This window comes from Pongo pygmaeus, chromosome 2 (assembly GCF_028885625.2).
Source record: "Pongo pygmaeus isolate AG05252 chromosome 2, NHGRI_mPonPyg2-v2.0_pri, whole genome shotgun sequence".
In the NCBI taxonomy this organism is placed as follows: Eukaryota; Metazoa; Chordata; class Mammalia; order Primates; family Hominidae; genus Pongo; species Pongo pygmaeus.
In genome coordinates, this window is record NC_085930.1 from 198357207 (window position 1) to 198374597 (window position 17391).

Genomic DNA, 17391 nt, shown 5'->3' on the forward strand with positions numbered 1-17391 from the left:
TCTCCCGGCCTGAAAAGCACAGTGCTGTCCAGTGGAACCCAGGGGAGACAGTGACTTTAAAAGCAAGCATGGAATGCGTGGCTGACTTTTGCTTGTTGCTTGAGTCTGGCAGATAGGGGTGGGCAGAAGGTTAAGGAACTTCAGCAGACGCCAGCAGTCAGTGGATGTGGGTGGCCTTTCTTCCTAAGTGCTGAAAAGATGGTCACCTTGCACTTGTGAAGATAAAATTCAAACCTAAGTTTCTCTGTCTTGGAACACAAACAGCATAATCCTTTCTCAATCTTCGAGAGGAATGTTTTCAAAAAGTAGCAGCATATAGGGAATACAAGGCTGCCTAAGGTTCTGATTCACGGATGTGAATTCCGCCCAGTCAAAAGTCTTGGTGTTTGCAGGATTTGTTTGTCTGCAAGGACAAAGATGAAAGGCAAGTTGCTCTAAAACCTTTCTGCTCCCGCCTGATTGGTAAGCAAAAATGTCCACACACTGCCATCTGGTGGGCACTACTGGTCACTGTCGTTTTAATGGGAAAGTTTAAAGTTTACTCTAAACTTAGAAGGGGCCAGGCAACTACTAGTCTTCAGCAAAACAGCAACGTATAAAACACAGTTCCCGGCTGCGAAGGGCTCACAGTCTACCGGTCTTCAGCAGAACAGCAACGTATAAAACACAGTTCCTGGCTGCGAAGGGCTCACAGTCTGATGGAAGAAACGGACATGCCCAACACGTAGTTATAACTGAATAAGCACTATTTTAAGAAAACGTGCCGAGTGTTATCAAAGCAGAGGACCTATCTCTGGGAGTTTAGGGAAAGCCACCTTTGAGCTGAGTCTGGAAGCATGCCTCGCACTGTGGCAAAAAGGAGGAGAAAGTTTATTTTAAACACGGGGAACATCACGGGTCATTGCATGGTGTGAGTTGTTAGTTCATCCTGGCTGGTAAGTAAGGAGCATGGCAAGAAGCTATAGAAAAAAGGCTGGGAAAAGTTTGAGCCAGACCATGAGAGACCTTGAATGCCTGGCCCAGGCAATGAATCGGCTCTAGATTATACAGCCAGAATATAAAGGATTCAGATTTGGGTGGTAAAGCAATATGAAAAACAAGTATCGGTACACACGCTTTTCAAACATTTGGAACTCTCTCATTACTTGAAATCACCTATGGAAACCCGTTATGTGAAATAGATAAAACCATAGTTCCTCTGGTCAAAGCAGAAGTGGGGATTCAGAGCCTGAAGAACTTCCACCACCCCATTTCTCCCATTCCTAGCACATGCGGATGACTTTGGGTAGTGTCTAAGGCTCAGCAGACTCTTGCTTGACACTGCTGCTGTGGGCGATTGCTTACCTAATGTGACTATCTCTGCTCTGGTGTTAGCACCAGCTTCGTCCTGTCCCTCCTATGTCATAGGTGTCCATAAAGTAGGTTCTAGATCTTTTTCTATCTCAGTGCTGTTCTCAAGATTCCATTTATGGTAATCTCTATCTTATTAATAAATTAACGTTCTCAAACAATCTATATTACCTGGTCCCTGGCCCCTAGCTTTATATTGCTAACGGACACGTGTAGGGAGGTGGATAGAAAGCAGCCATCTCTGCAGTGTCTGTTAAGCATCACTGTACGCTGTCTAAGGTATTAATTCATGTTAAGTACCTATAGCATATGTGTAGCACAGATAATCTATGATGGAGTTATGAGAAGTTGTTTGGTCTTACTCAGGGCACAAAAGTTGTTGCTTTCATTCCAAGAACAGCACTCTGAGAAAGCATTCAAGAGCTTTCTGATGAGTGGCTGAATTATCAAGATCTCTAGGACTTTCTGTTCTGTGAAGACACGGAGCTTCTAGATGGCATTTGCCACAAGAGGAGAGATGTCAGTCTAAGAACTGATGAAGAGTGACTGGTCCCCTGATGGGCAAAGACTGTTTTGTTTCAGCCAACGTGGTTATCTTCTGCCCTCTTCAGAACAACACTTTTAGATGCAAAACACAAATTCCACCCACCAAACAGCATTTCCTCTCATTCTTTCTCTTGTTCCTTGTCTTTACTCACGCCTTGCCCACTCTCTCTGCATGGAGGGGTCAGTTTGCTCTCACTTTCCCACACTAACTTCTCTGTTTCGAGCCTGTGTCCGGAACTGCCTCCTTCTTGCCATCTGGTAGCTGACATCTGCCACATCTTTCCAACCAGAGCCCCCATCTTTTCTTGGAGGCCTTTAAAAAAAAAAAAAAGATGTTAACTTTCATTGCATGACTTTTCCCAGTACATGATTATGTACACAGTGTTTTCCACATGGTTGAATAACTACTTTAGCATCGACTCTTGCCTGCATTACTTAGGTTAATTGTTATTTTCCTGAGGGCACACTGACCAGTGTCCTCTGAGGTACCCAGTGCCAAATTCGATAAACAATAACCCAGAATATTACGCTTTATAACTAATGAGTTGGGGCTGTTCTATGTTTTATTAGAGCAAATGGAAATGCAATTCTGCTTACTACCTTTGATGAAGAGCAGGGAGGTGGAAGTGACTTTGTGAACTTGCAGGCTTTGTATGGATTTCTTTTTTTGAGATGGAGTCTCGCTCTGTCGCCCAACCTGGAGTGCAGTGGTACGATCTTGGCTCACTGCAACCTCCACCTCCTGGGTTCAAGCAATTCTCAAGCTTCAGCTTCCTGAGTAGCTGGGATTACAGGTGCGCACTACCACGCCAAGCAAATTTTTGTATATTTAGTAGAGGCGGGGTTTTACCATGTTGGTCAGGCTGGTCTTGAACTCCTGACATTTTGATTCACCCGCCTCGGCCTCCCAAAGTGCTGGGATTACAGGCATGAGCCACCATGCCCAGACCTCTGTATGGATTTCTACTGTTGATTTACCTGCTTCAGCTGTGACTGTTCATTTTAATGGCTGTTTCCCTTCATAAAACTGTTAACTCCTTGAAGGAAGGAAACGACAGTGTGAGGCTTGGGACCAGGATCACAATACACGATCAATAACTACTTTTTAAATGTATTTTCAATAGAGTTATAAGGATTCATCTGGGTACTGAAGACATTTGGGACCTCAGTGAAGTTTCTCCGAGGCCAGATGGTCACATTGATTTTCTGAAATCATTTTGAATAAAAATGACCGAGGTGGTGAACACAATGCAAGGCTTTCCACGTACTGTCTGGTATTGTTCAACCAGCTCCATGACTCCCTGAGGGCAGAGATGAGCAGATGTTAATGGATAAAGCCAGGTGGGATGATGTTATAACATTTCTCCTATAGCCCCAAATCTCCCAACTCCTGCATGTGTGACCTGAGTAAGACTCAGTGCAAGAAGACATCGGTGTTCCCATCTGTGAAATGAAGGAATTCACCCCCCAGGATCTTCCATTTCTGACAATGCTTTGGATTTCCTTGGTTTTGTCACAGGTACCCCCCAAAAGCCTCCATCTTTGGATAAGTGATTAAAACTGCTGAGTAATTTTCAATCAATAAAAGTTCAGTGCTGGCTCTCTCATTTTCTTCCAAAGACGTTTGTGCAAAGACCTGTGCAAAACACTTCAGATGGCAACACACCTCCAAAGTGAGTCCCTTAACACCACTTGTCCTTGGGGTTTCAATAAGCTCAGTCATTCAGAAAAACAAGCGAGTTTTGCAGATATAAGATACTGTATTATTAGAAACTCACCAATATAGAAAAAGCTGATGTGGGTTGGGAGATAGAGCTGATATCCCAGCAACAGTCTTCTTACTTCATAATCTAAGTATATCAGAGACGTATTTTGGAGACATAAATTTGACCCTAAATATAGCTAAAACCATGCTATTGCAAAGGACTTTGGTGTAAGGTATTACTTTGTGCTTAATTACTGAGGCCATTAAACTCCTTTGGTTGTGAGAAAGAGAAACCTAAAGAGTTTAACAGCCTCAGTAATTAGGCACAAAGTAATACCTTACACCAAAGCCCTTTGCAGAAAGAGAAACCTGGCCGGGCACAGTGGCTCATGCCTGTAATCCCAGAACTTTGCGAGGCCGAGGCAGGTGGATCACCTAAAGTCAGGAGTTTGAGACGAGCCTGACCAATATGGTGAAACCCTGTCTCTACTAAAAATACAGAAATTAGCCAGGTGTGGTGGCATGCCCCTGTAGTCCCAGCTATTTGGGAGGCTGAGACAGGAGAATTGCTTGAACCCGGGAGGCGGAGGTTGCAGTGAGCCAAGATCATGCCATTGTACTCCATCCTGGGTGACAGAGCGTGACTCCATCTTAAAAAAAAAAAAATTGATTACTTGATCCTCCATTATATATCAAGTAATGGAGGATTTACTTTAAGGACACACTTGTGAAATAGGCCTCTCTGTGTTTACTGGAAGCCAGGCAAACCTTAACTGTGAGGCCTTACAGAACCTGAAATGGGAATGTGGTCTGGATTGAGCAGATGTGCTTGGCTTGGTCTGCTCTAGGCACTGCAGGAGCTAGAGCACAAGGCTCTTGTTCTTGTGCTTCACCTTCCATGGGACTCAACTATTCTGTCAGTTTCTGCTTCCCTTAAGATCTGTTCTTTTTATGTTACCAAGGTGAACCATTAACTTCATTTTACAAAATCTGGAGAGAAATGGTCTGAGGCTGTTTAATTGCCATAGTCCCTTGAGGACTTTTCCTTCAAGTCACACCATCGTTGCTGATTATCCTATATTTTGGCAACTCTTGGGCCACGGGCACTTCCTAGTCCAATCAGCTTTGGCCAGAAGTAGGTTCTACCATATAGAATTGATTATCTCCAAATTAGAGGGAACTCTCAGCTCCAAGTGAAGGGTACGTGTGGACAGTTTCCTTTATAAAGGGATGTGTGATGGTGGGACAGACATGTCTGCTGCAGTAGGAATGTTTCATTTGGTAGAGAGAAAACCTAACAAAAAGTAGGATTGCTCCTCTCCATTATTATTAAAAAGTAGGATTGCTACCCATCATTATTATTAAAAAGTAGGATTGCAACCCTCCATTATTATTAAAAAGTAGGATTGCTACCCTCCATTCTCATTAAAAAGTAGGATTGCTACCCGCCATTATCATTAAAAAGTAGGATTGCTACCATCCATTGTCATTAGAAAGTAGGATTGCTACTCTCCATTATTATTAAAAAGTAGGATTGCTACCCGCCATTATCATTAAAAAGTAGGATTGCTACCATCCATTGTCATTAAAAAGTAGGATTGCTACTCTCCATTATTATTAAAAAGTAGGATTGCTACCCTCCGTTATTATTAAAAGGTAGGATTGCTACCCTCCGTTATTATTAAAAGGTAGGATTGCTACCCTCCGTTATTATTAAAAAGTAGGATTGCTACCCATCATTATTATTAAAAAGTAGGATTGCTACCCGCCATTATCATTAAAAAGTAGGATTGCTACCCGCCATTATTATTAAAAGGTAGGATTGCTACCCTCCATTATTATTAAAAAGTAGGATTGCTACCCTCCGTTATTATTAAAAGGTAGGATTACTACCCTCCATTATTATTAAAAAGTAGGATTGTTACCCACCATTATCATTAAAAAGTAGGATTGCTACCACAATTATTATTAAAAAGTAGGATTGCTACCCGCCATTATTATTAAAAAGTAGGATTGCTACCCTCCATTATTATTAAAAGGTAGGATTGCTACCCTCCATTATTATTAAAAAGTAGGATTGCTACCACAATTATTATTAAAAAGTAGGATTGCTACCCGCCATTATTATTAAAAAGTAGGATTGCTACCGCCATTATTATTAAAAAGTAGGATTGCTACCTTCCTTTATCACTAAAAAGTAGGATTGCTACCCGCCATTATTTGCACAGCTACCTTATGAAAGTAGTTTCACATGTGTCTTAGATCACTTTAGAGGAAAGATATCAGACAAAGAGACCTGAAATAAATGGGAAAAACTTTTGACTTAAATGTAATATTCCTCTGACAGTGTACAACATAAGTGGAGTTGGAAATTATGCCAGAGAGTGAGCTTGCCATTGCCAAGCTTTTAGAAATATCATCATCCCTATGTATTGAGCACTGTTGCAGCATGCAGATACTGGCTAGTATTTTTGAAATAAAGATTTTATTTTTAATAACCTGGCTATTAATCATAACCTGTCTTAATTCACCTTCCCTAGAAGTAGAACCTGAGAAGGAATTTGGGTGCATGCGGTTTATTGAGTTTACACTCTTAAAAAACATCTCCAAAGAATGAAGAAAACAGAACAGAGAAGAGCTGAGCAAGAATGTTATCACAGGTAAAATGCAGTCTTATTCTGATTCAGAAGAATTATGTACAATTTGCACTGGAGAATTGTTCCAATCTGAGGCAAGGTTTCTGGGATTTTTGGCCACTGCATCACTCAGTCATTGGATGTTTCTGTTGAGGGGTGGTGTCACTCCCCAAGTGTCTTGGGGTGAGCCAGCTCCCATCAGCCCCAGGTAATTCTTCCTAGATCAAGTGTGTAAACTGTTAGCTGCAGCACCTGCCATGGCCAGGAGATGGGTATCCAGCTGGCAAACGGGATCTGGGTGGAGCATCAGCAGCATCTGCTGCTTCCTTGAGTCTACTACAGAGAGCTTGTTGCTGGCCAGAAACTCTGGCTAGTGTAGGCAAAAAGCAGAACTGATTGGAAGGAATAGAGGGCTGACTGATCTGAGAGACAAGAGGACTATGGCAGAAGACAAGGCAATCTTAGAGGACTAAGAGGACCAAGTCTCAGAAGACTGTCAGTACAGTGAGGGTTTTTAATCAATAATTGCTGGCCAGGACAGCATTATGACTGGATGCCACTGGACATTATCACAGCCACTCTAAATGAGTTCCTGTCATTTCTCCAAAGCCAGCCCTTTGGGTAGAAACACCCGATTGGCCAAATGTAGCGCACACATTTATCACCAGCATGCTTTGAAGTGGGGAGAGGATGAGGCAGCTGCTTTTTTCTTGGAAAGAAGGCATTGCGTCTCACCAATAACTCACATCATGCGATATTCTTCAGCAATTGGAAAAGGAGTTTGATGCTGAAGAGCAAAACCTGAGAAAGCTGGCATAGTGAAGATTATTACCCTTATTTTACGATTATAAAAACTGAGGCTCAGAGAAGTAATTTTATTCATTGATTCAGAGAGATTAAGTTCATTCATTTGCCAATTATTTGTCAAGTGTCTGGTATGGGCTGAGTCTTACTCTAGGTCCTAGAGATTCAGCACTGAGCAAAATAGGCAAAAATCCACGGCCTCATGCAGTGTACATTTTTTTTTTTTTTGACATGGAGTCTCGCACTGTCACCCTGGCTGGAGTGCAATGGTGTGATCTCAGCTTACTGCAACCTCCACCTCCCAGGTTCAAGCAATTCTCCTGCCTCAGCCTCCCAAGTAGCTGGAATTACAGGCTCCCAGCACCACGCCTGGCTAATTTTTTGTATTTTTAGTAGAGATGCGGTTTCACTATGTTGGCCAGGCTGGTCTCAAACTCCTGACCTCAGGTGATCCACCTGCCTCGGCCTCCCGAAGTGCTGGGATTACAGGCGAGCCACTGTGCCTGGCCTGCAGTGTACATTTCTATGTGGTGTGTGTTGGGGGAGAGGGGGTTGAGACAAAAAATAATAGGTAAATAAAACACATAGTATATCAGATGGTGACAAATATTAGAAAGAAAAAATAAATCAGGGAAGATGAGTGGGTTGGGGTGTGGTGGCTATATTATGGAGATGTTTCCATTTCAAGTAGGGCAGTCAAAGTAGTCCCTGCTAAAACAGTGACATTTGAGCAAAGACCTGAAGGAAGTAATGGAATGAGCTATGTGACTGTCTGTGGAAATGTCCTAGGCAGAGCGAACAGCAGGTGCAAGATTCCCTGAGGCCTGCATACAACTGGCAAGCTCAGGGACCCATGTGGAGGCTAATATGGTTGGGGAAGAGGGAGCAAAGGGGAGCCGCAGGAGGGAAAAGCCAGGAGGTGGCTGGGGCTGGATCATGGGGGCCTTGGAGCCCATAAAATGTTTTGAGGAGGGGATTGACATTATTGGAATTACATTTCTAAGGGTAGAAGGATGGACAGAAGCAGAAAAACTGGTTAGGAAGTTTCCACAATAAATTAAGTAAGTGATAATAGAGTCTGGGATTAGGGTGGCAGCTGTGGAGGTACTGAAAAATAATACTTTTGCTATGTTGTAGGCTGCACAATGGCCCTCTAACGTGTCTGTGTCCTAATTCCTATAAGGCAGAGACTTTGCAGATGTGGTTAGAGATCTTGAGATGGGGAGATTATTCTGGGTTTTCCATGTGGTCCCTATATAAACATAAGGGTCCTTGTAAGAAAAAACAAGCAGAGTTAGGAAGAGAGAAGGTGATTATTCATAGAAGCCAGGTATGGAAGTGGCAAGAGTCAAGGATATGGACGCAGTGAAAGCGTTCATTGATAGATAAATGGATAAAGAAAATAGAATGTTATTGAGCCTTAAAAAAGAGTAAAATCCTGTCATTTGTGACAACATAAATGAACACAGAGGACATTATGCTAAGCGGAATAAGCCAAGCACAGAAAGACAAATACTACCTGATCTGACTTATGTGTAAAATCTGAAGAAATTGAACTCATAGAAGCAGAGTGTAGAATTTGGTTAGCAGGGGTTGGAGGGTGAGGGAAATGGGGAGATGTTGGTGAGAGTACAAAGTTTTAGTTACGCAGGATGAATAAGTTTGGAGATCTCATGTACAGCTTGGTGACTATAGTTAATAATACTGTATTGTATACTTGAAATTTGCTAAGAGAGTAGATGGTAAATAGTCTTAACACAAAATGAAAAGTAACTATGGGAAGTGATGGTATGTTAATTAGCTTGATTGTGGTAATCATTCCACAATGCATAACTATATGAAAACATCATATTGTACACCTTAAACATATACAATATTTATTTATCAATTGTAACTCAACAAAGCTGGAAAAGGAAAAAGAGAGAAGGTGATGTGAAGATGGAAGAAACAGAGACAGAAAAGGTGCTATGCTTGCTTCTGGCTTTGATGAGTGAAGAAGGGGCCAGGAGCCAAAGAATGTAGTCAGCTTCTAGAAGCCAAAAAAATCAAAGAAAAGGTTTTTCTCTTAGAAGGAACACAGCCCTACAGATGCCTGACCTCCAGAACTATAAGATAAAAAATAATTATGTTGTGTTAAGCCCCTGTGTTTGGAGTGATTTGTTACAGCAGCAAAAGGAAACAAACACATGGGTTTTGCAGTTAGAGTCAGTGATGTTTACCCGTGGATGAGATGCAGAGAGGTTCAGGGATAACGTTACAAGTTTGTGAAGAGCAACTGGAAGGATGGAGTGCCTTTTACTGGGGAAGACTTGTTTGGGGTGAATTTAAGTCCAGGCCCCTGGTGATACCCTTTCGGCTCTGGCTATGCTAAGAGGCTAAACCAGGACAAAATTCATGGGAGATGCACCAGCTTGGCTGGTCAGATGGGTATGTCCACTGTCATCATCCTTCCCCTAATTTTACACCCTCTTTGCAGCCTCTATCTATCAGTATTTCCTCGTTGTTCTTTGATGGTAGCAGGCAGCACAGAGCTCAATGAAATTAGACATATATTTCTTATTTTAAGGCACAGCTGAGAAAATGTCTAGGAAATAGAAGTTGTTTTGATGTAAGCTGTATTATCTGGAGGCTTGTTAATGGTCTGTCACTGGGGTCCTCAGGCTGAGGAATGGATTCCTTAAATTGATAATCACTGAAATAGTCACCAATGACCATAGTACTGCTTTGGTTATCCTCAGCCAGTGACAAAAGTCATACTATTGTAGTCAAAGAAGCTATGCCAGGGAGTTGGAGCACCTCATTTTGACTGGCTTTGCTATTCACCTGCTGTCACTCTCTCTTTTTGAGCCTCAGCTTCCCCATCTGTAAATTGAGAGTGCTACAGCCAATGTTGTCAAAGAGCCTTCGTGGGGCTGCTTCACCTTGCTCTTTGTTATGCGTCTTAGAGAGAAGCTTGATCAAGCATTAAGCCATCCAGGTCTCAGCATTGTTCTGTCTCAGGTCCTGAGGAGCAGGCACTGACCCGCTTCTCCTGCCTTCTTTTCCCTGCTGTCCTATTGGTCTTTATTCTGACCCCAGACCTGTCATTGCTCAGGATGCAGTTAAGAGGCCTTACTTCTATTCCAAGTGGCCAATGACTCACATGTCCACGGGACTGAGCAGTGAGGACAGGCTCCATTCGACAGAGTCCAAGGCAGATGGTCATGCTTCCTTTCCAGACTGAACATCAAATGCCAGGAACTCAGTGAGGGGCACTCTCCTTCTGACTTAGAGCTATGTGAGGCAGCCACACAGGCCAGGTTCCGGCCACCTTCTGTTCTGGTTTGCCTAATGATGCTTTTGGCAAAAGACAAGGAAGAACAGCAAAAGCAAAGAAGGAAGCGATTAATCTGTTAAGGGAGTGTAGCAAGCATCCTGGACTCTCTTGAAGGAAGTTTCCGTGAAAATAAAATACAAAACAGAACACCATGCTGTTGCCTCCCAGGAGGATGACAAATTTGTGGTGTGAATGCTCTCCCTGTCCTCCTTCCTAGGCCATGCTGATGAGTTGGGACCTGCAGGACCCATGTGACAGGAGTTATTATGACTCCCTCCATTCCTTCTCCTTCTGGCTGTAGCAAATCTGGCCTGTCCGATAGCACAAGACTGAATGACCGGTGCTGAGTATTATACAATGTATGTTGTAGAGACTAACAAAGACTTAAATAAATAAGCAAGTGCATTTAGCAAGTGCATCCTTTTAGGATGTTATTTACTGTGGGACTTTATATATGTTGCATCATTCTTTTGCTTCTCAGGGGGGGCAGATTTATCAAACAAAGATTCTGGCCAAATCTTTTATAGTCAAAAAGATATTGAATGTCAACATCATAGTCATTTACCATTGGTGGGTCCCTTAAACCACTTAAGACAGGAAATAGAAACCGTCATTATTTCCTGGCTTTCGAACTGCTCTCACCCTGTTTCACTTACTTAGTGCACCACACAGTCCTGTGGACTATGTTTCACTATTATTCTCTTTATGCAGCTGGGGGAACTGAGTGGTTGAGGGATCTAAAGCATTTTAAAAACTTGCAGTGGGGCTGGGCACAGTGGCTCACACCTGTAATACCAGCACTTTGGGAGGCCAAGGCAGGCGGATCACCTGAGGTCAGGAGTTCAAGTCTAGCCTGGCCAATATGGTGAAACCCCGTCTCTACTAAAAATACAAAAATTCGCCAGGTGTGGTGGCTTGCAGCTGTAATCCCAGCTACCCAGGAGGCTGAGGCAGGAGAATTGCTGGAACCCGGGAGGCTGAGGCTACAGTGAGCTAAGATTGCGCCACTGCACTCCAGCCTGGGCGACAAAGTAATACTCCATCTCAAAAAATAAAAATAAATAAATAAATAAATAAATTGCAATGGGAAGAGCAGACATCACTGTTCTTGAAATGCCCTTCAGCCTTTCCATGACTGTGGAGTTTCACCATCCCCAGCCCATCTCGTTCAGTTTGTCTCCACCTTGGGTTCTGTCTCCTTCCTTCACTTCATAGCTCTGCCGTTTTCCTTTTGCACTCCCTCATCCTAGGTCTAAACAAAATTTCTCTCATTTCACCACAGTTGTTTTGCCCACTTGTCTGAAGCTGTCCTCAAAAGTATCTTTTCTATCCAAAGAGATCATCAAGTTTTTTTTTTTTTTTTTTTTTTTTTGGTCTTTTTGCCCCAGACAAAGGCAATTTTCCTCTTAAGAGGAATTATTCTGAAAGCTGTTAAAAAAGTGACATTTGCTGTCTCCAGGATTTTCTTTGGAGTAGCAGGCAGTTGTTCCTATGATCATGAAGATGTGCTCCTCTCACACCACATGTACACCCTGCTGCCCTGGGTTTGTGCCATTTTGTTTTCACAACTTTTTGTTTCAATGCTAAATCATAATAAACTTGTAAAAAGTTTAACGTGATAATTCGTTTGAGCCATACACATAAAAAAAAGACAGTTTTTTTTTCAGGTTTTAAAATGAAGACAAATGCAAGAGCAGACCCAACTCTGGGAATTATGACAGTTTTCACAAGGAAGGGGTCTCAGGTGTGTGGCATATCCTACGAAGTGGAGGTGGCATTTCAGGTAGAAGGAATAAGATAGGCAACGGCAAAGATGCATAAACTAGCATGGTATGTCAAGATAATAGAGACGGAGAATTGAGGTGAAAGTGAGAGATGATTCTGGAGGAGGAGGTTGGGAAGAGGGAAGGACAGACTCATATCCCCTGTCCTTATGATCTCGTACAACTCCCACATAAACTATAGAGTACAACACTATCTAAGGCAGCAATATTTGCTCATACTGATGTTGTTATTTTTGTGTTCTTGTTACTACTAGCAATCTGAAGTCAGCTGGGAGTCCCAAACTGGAATGATCTGATTTCAGTGGCTGGTGTGGTTTAATTCTCTGGCATGTTGTTCTTGGTATTAGGAGTGCAGTGTGGAATGGGAAATGAGAAACTGGGCACCTGTTTCCAATTTCAGGCACTGCAGATCCATAAGCATAGTCCTGGGGTAAAGGTTTTTGAGGTAGATGATGCTTTGATGGAGTGTTTGTGTGTGTGTGTGTGTGTGGCGGTGGGGGTAGGGGTTCATGAGCTGCAAAGATCCACTGTCATCAGTTTTCACGAGCATTTCAAAGAAGTATGTGTGTGAGGGGTTGGCTTTCTCAGAGATTGTCACTCTATTATTAATCTCATAATAAATCCTAAAATTCAAATTCCAAAGGAAGGCCTGTATGGTGGATGGTGTGTGGGTGGTCGGGGGGATCAACTGAATGCTAAAGAGGAAGTGGGCAGAGCTGTTAGCCTGAGCTGAGATGGGCTGCAGCCCTCCTGGAAGCTTAAGGATGTCAGCACCTCTGGGAGAATGGGTCATGAGTTGACTCTTCTGAAGGAGAAACATGGAATGAATGAAAAGATCCCAGTCAATTGGCAGGTTGACTAGAGATTTGATTGGGTGATTTCTTCTTCAAAGTGGGAAGATGATCTCACATGGCAGTGAGGAGGGAAGAACCCTGTGCAAGTGATTTAGATGATTTGAGATAATTTTTTGGCTGGGGAAAGATGTGATAAAATTGGTGCTCAGTAAATCCCTCCTCCACTTTAATTAGAAGTCTTGGGATCAGTCATCTATTTTGTGCTGTTGTAATTTTCTTTACTTCCATTTAGGTTTTTCTCAGCATTTAGTAAATTTCATTTTGAATGTATCAGCCTGTCTCAGTTGTGCAAAGGAAAACAAGGAGAAAGATTATGTTTACCTTGAGCTGAGAAGAAAAGAGGGATAGTGTTTCTGTCTCATCCTCCCCAACCCAACTCCCCAATCCAGGGAGATGGGGACTAGGCTTGGTGGTGGCAACAGGAATCAAAATAAAAGAACTCCAGGGAAAGGCAAAAGCTCAGAGGGAAGTGTTGGAATGCTGGCCTTGCCCCACTCTGTTTACCTGCCAGACCTGTTTCCAAGGATACTCTTCTCTGGGGGATGAAAATTTAGATCATCACATGGAAAATACTTATTGTGTTCTTCATATTCAAGGTAGTAATGATTCCTTCTTTATGTTTTTGTTTGTTTGTTTGTTTGTCGTTGTTGCTGTTGAGAATCTCTTAGTATGCCACTTATGGCTAGAATCTGTGGAGAAGAGGCAATAAGGCAAAATTGAAAAGGTGCCTCATAATGGCCTGGATTGGATCTTTGGCTTTGCCCTGTGGCATGGCCTGGACACAGAACTTCATTGTATTCCTTCCCTGTAATAAGACTGGTGATGGCCGCCTCCTGGGATGATCAGGAGAATTTAGGATAATGTGTTCAAAGTACCTGTTAATTCACTGGTATGTGATAGGCATTTAGGAAGTGTTAGCATATATTGTTTATTGTCTTTTATCACATACAACTGTAGAGGTAATCGAGTATAGAATTATCATGGGGGTTAGGGCTGGAGGGAACAGGCAAGGCCTCTCTCATTTTTCTTTTGTTACAGAAGCAGTACATCATGGAAAGGAGCTTCAGAACTGGACTATCTCTGTGGCCTTGGGGCAAGTTATTCACTTGTTTCTCCTCAGTTTCTTCTGTCATAAATGGAGAAGTATTGTAAAAAACAAAAGATTCAAATATATTACATGCATATTAGATTGCTTATTGCCTCCTAGCTTAATAAGTAGTAGGTTCTCTTTTTTTTTATTCTTCTTGTCCACATTGCCTTACCTTTCTCAGCAACTATCTTTTCTGGGTGCAAAAACTGTGCAAAATATACCATCCCTCAGGCCCAAAAGCCTGGCAGTAGGGTCTAAAGAAAATAATTGTGCCTACACCTTTATCCATTTTTTCACTCTTTATCCAATTCATTTTATATCATTCTATGAAATGTTTATTAAATATCTATTATATGCCAGCAATAATGGTAGTTTCAGTGACTAATGTGACAGCTCTTGCTGTCAAAGAGCTCTCAGATTAATCAGGTAATGACAATAGTCTAGAAATAATTACATTGTAAGACAGATACTGCACGTGCCGTGAAAAAGGTAAAAGGATATGGACGGTCAAGGTGAAGGCAGGTAGCTTCTGAACAGTGGAGGTGTGAAGAGAAATGGAGAGAGCTTCATGGAGGAGGTAACTTTAGAACAGATTCTTTGAGGCTGTGAAAACTTTCTCTATGTGGAGGTGATGGGGAAGGACTATAGGAAGAGGGAACATTCTTTTTTTTTTTTTTGAAACGGAGTCTCTCTCTATCCACCCAGGCTGGAGTGCAGTCACGTGATCTTGGCTCATTGCACCCTCTGCTGCCCAGGTTCAAGTGATTCTCCTGCCTCAGCCTCTTGAGTAGCTGGGATTACAGGCACCTGCCACCATGCCAGGCTAGTTTATTTGTAGTTTTTAGTAGACAGAGGGTTTTACCGTCTTGGCCAGGCTGGTCTTGAACTCCTGACCTCGTGATCCACCCACCTCGGCCTCCCAAAGTGCTGGGATTACAGGCGTGAGCCATCGCACCCGGCCGAAGAAGGACCATTCTAAGAAAAGCAGCGGTGTAGCAGCTTTTGAGACATATTTGGGAAATGCTGACAGTTTAGTTTGGCTGGAGAATATGATATGCAAAAAGAAACAATGGGGAATAAGGGTGAAGCATTATTGTTACGAGTCTTTAATGACAGGATAATAATTTTGTACTCAGTTTGATTTGCAATGAGGAAACATTGAAAGCTTTTTTGAGCCGGAGGGTAAGTAATATGACAACGAAGATATAATGAGTTGGTATCAGAATTTGGAAGTGGTGGGGTTTACATCTGGCTCTAGAAACAGCCAGATAATAACATTTGGGTCCTTGATGGCTGGTATGGAAGAGAGAGAAAGACAGCATTTCATGTTCCAAATCAAAAGGACAGTAAAGCTAAAGACAGAGGTAGAAAACCCTAGGGGATCATTCAAAAACAGATTAATCCAGGTTACTCTAGACATAAGATACATGTGGGGAAATTTGGAGAGAGAACCAGATCTCTTTCTGTGCCCAATTTTCCCACCTATAAAATTTCAATAACATGTAATACCTTCATTAGAGAGTTGTTGTAGAAACTAAGTGATTAATATTTGTAAGGTGTTTATGGCAGTTTCTGGCACATGATAAGCACTACATAAATACTTGTTAAATAATGAGAAATAAATTTAAGATGCAAGTTGATTTAACATGGGGTTCTTAGGCTGGGCGTGGTGGCTTATGCCTGTAATCCCAGCACGTTGGGAGGTCCAGGCGGGTGGATCACCTGAGGTCAGGAGTTCGAGACAAGCCTGGCCAATATGGTGAAACCCCATCTCTACTAAAAATAGAAAAAATTAGCTGGGCATGGTGGCAGGTGCCTGTAATCTCAGCTACTCGGGAGGCTGAGGCAGGAAAATCACTTGAACTCAGGAGGTGGAGGTTGCAGTGAGCCAAGATGGTACCATTGCACTGCAGCCTGGGCAACAATAGCAAAACTCCATCTAAAAAAACGAAACAAAACAAAAAAAATGGGGTTCTTAATTTTTTCTCTGACTATTTCTTTCTGAGGCATTGATTCATCTTGATAACACCTTGCTTTAGTTGGTATTTTAAATAAAATTTTGATCTGTGTTAGCTCAAGTTATCTGTGTTATGATTCAAGACAGAACTGTGATCAACTCTGACATGGGCCAGCTCATCTGAAGACATTTACAAATGTCAAGCTTGTTATAGCCAATTGTTTTGGTTATTGTGATGATTTACCAGTTTTAGGCTTAAAACCCTAACATTCATAGGAGATAAACCTGCTTCTTTAATCAAATGATGACTTTATGGGGCAACAAGTTCCAGTGAAAAGGAAATACCAGACTGAAGTTAAAATTCAGGATATGACTTTGCAGCAGTCACGTTCCTCTGTGCCTTAGTTTCCCAGAATGTAAAATGAAAGAATTAGGCTTCTATGAGTGCCATTAGGGCTTCGCCACAACTTTACAGGTGCCTCCAATATATTCCTGAATAGCAGTGGAGTTGCCGGGGTTGGGTTGGAGTGGACATCCTTTGGCTCTACCCTCTTGGCTCTGCTTGTATAGCAGGGCAGTCCCTGGGGTACGTTGGAACCCCCGCCGAGACTCATTCTGAAAACAATTGGATAAGATGATACCTTTAGCTAATAGTCTTTGGTTCTCAAAAAATATGCATTTTTTTCAAAGAAGGTAAACTTTTTGTGTAATAAACAAATAAATAAGACATATATACCTACATGCATTTACTTGTATTTTACATGAAGTTGGGAACTTTGCTGCCTAAATGGAACTCATGGTAAAAGAGAAGATTCTTTTATAATGTGAACAATTGTTTCTTCATGTCTTTGTTTTCTAAATTCTGAGTTTTACTCTTTTTCTTTTTTTTTGAGACAGAGTCTCACTCTGTCACCCAGGCTGGAGCGCAGTGACACAATCTCCACTCACCGCAACCTCCACCTTACAGGTTCAAGCGATTCTACTGTCTCAGCCTCCTGAGTAGCTGGGACTACAGGCACCCACCACTATGTCTGGCTAATTTTTGTATTTTTGTAGAGACGGGGTTTCACCATGTTGGCCTGGGTAGTCTTGAACTCCTGATCTCAGGTGATCCACCTGCCTCGGCCTCCCAAAGTACTGGGATTACAGGCGTGAGCCACCAAGCCTGGCCCCTACTTTTTTTCTTAAAGTGGGACACTTTTTGGCTCGAAACACAGTTGTGAAAACCTAGGATACTAGCTTCTTTGTTCATCATCTACTTCTCTAGTCATTGCATTTGTTATTCTTTTTACATCTTTTCAAAATTGAAATAAGCTAAAAAAAATAAAAGCTTCCCTTTTTTTTTAAAA

The 17391-nt window shown here is 42.2% G+C and overlaps 1 protein-coding gene across 13 annotated transcripts in view; it reads left to right on the plus strand.

The window, feature by feature from the left end:
* The window catches only part of TPRG1 (tumor protein p63 regulated 1), a 222305-nt gene that overhangs the window by 46538 nt on the left and 158376 nt on the right, over nt 1-17391 (plus strand). For 10 of the 13 annotated variants that reach the window (XM_054482648.2, XM_054482650.2, XM_054482651.2 and 7 more), the window contains one exon: nt 6142-6261. The exons of the other annotated variants lie outside the window; for them this stretch is intronic. In XM_054482648.2, coding sequence (XP_054338623.1) covers nt 6250-6261 — 12 coding nt within the window. In that variant the 5' untranslated portion in view covers nt 6142-6249. The remainder of the gene's footprint in view (nt 1-6141; nt 6262-17391) is intronic. 13 annotated transcript variants of the gene reach the window in all.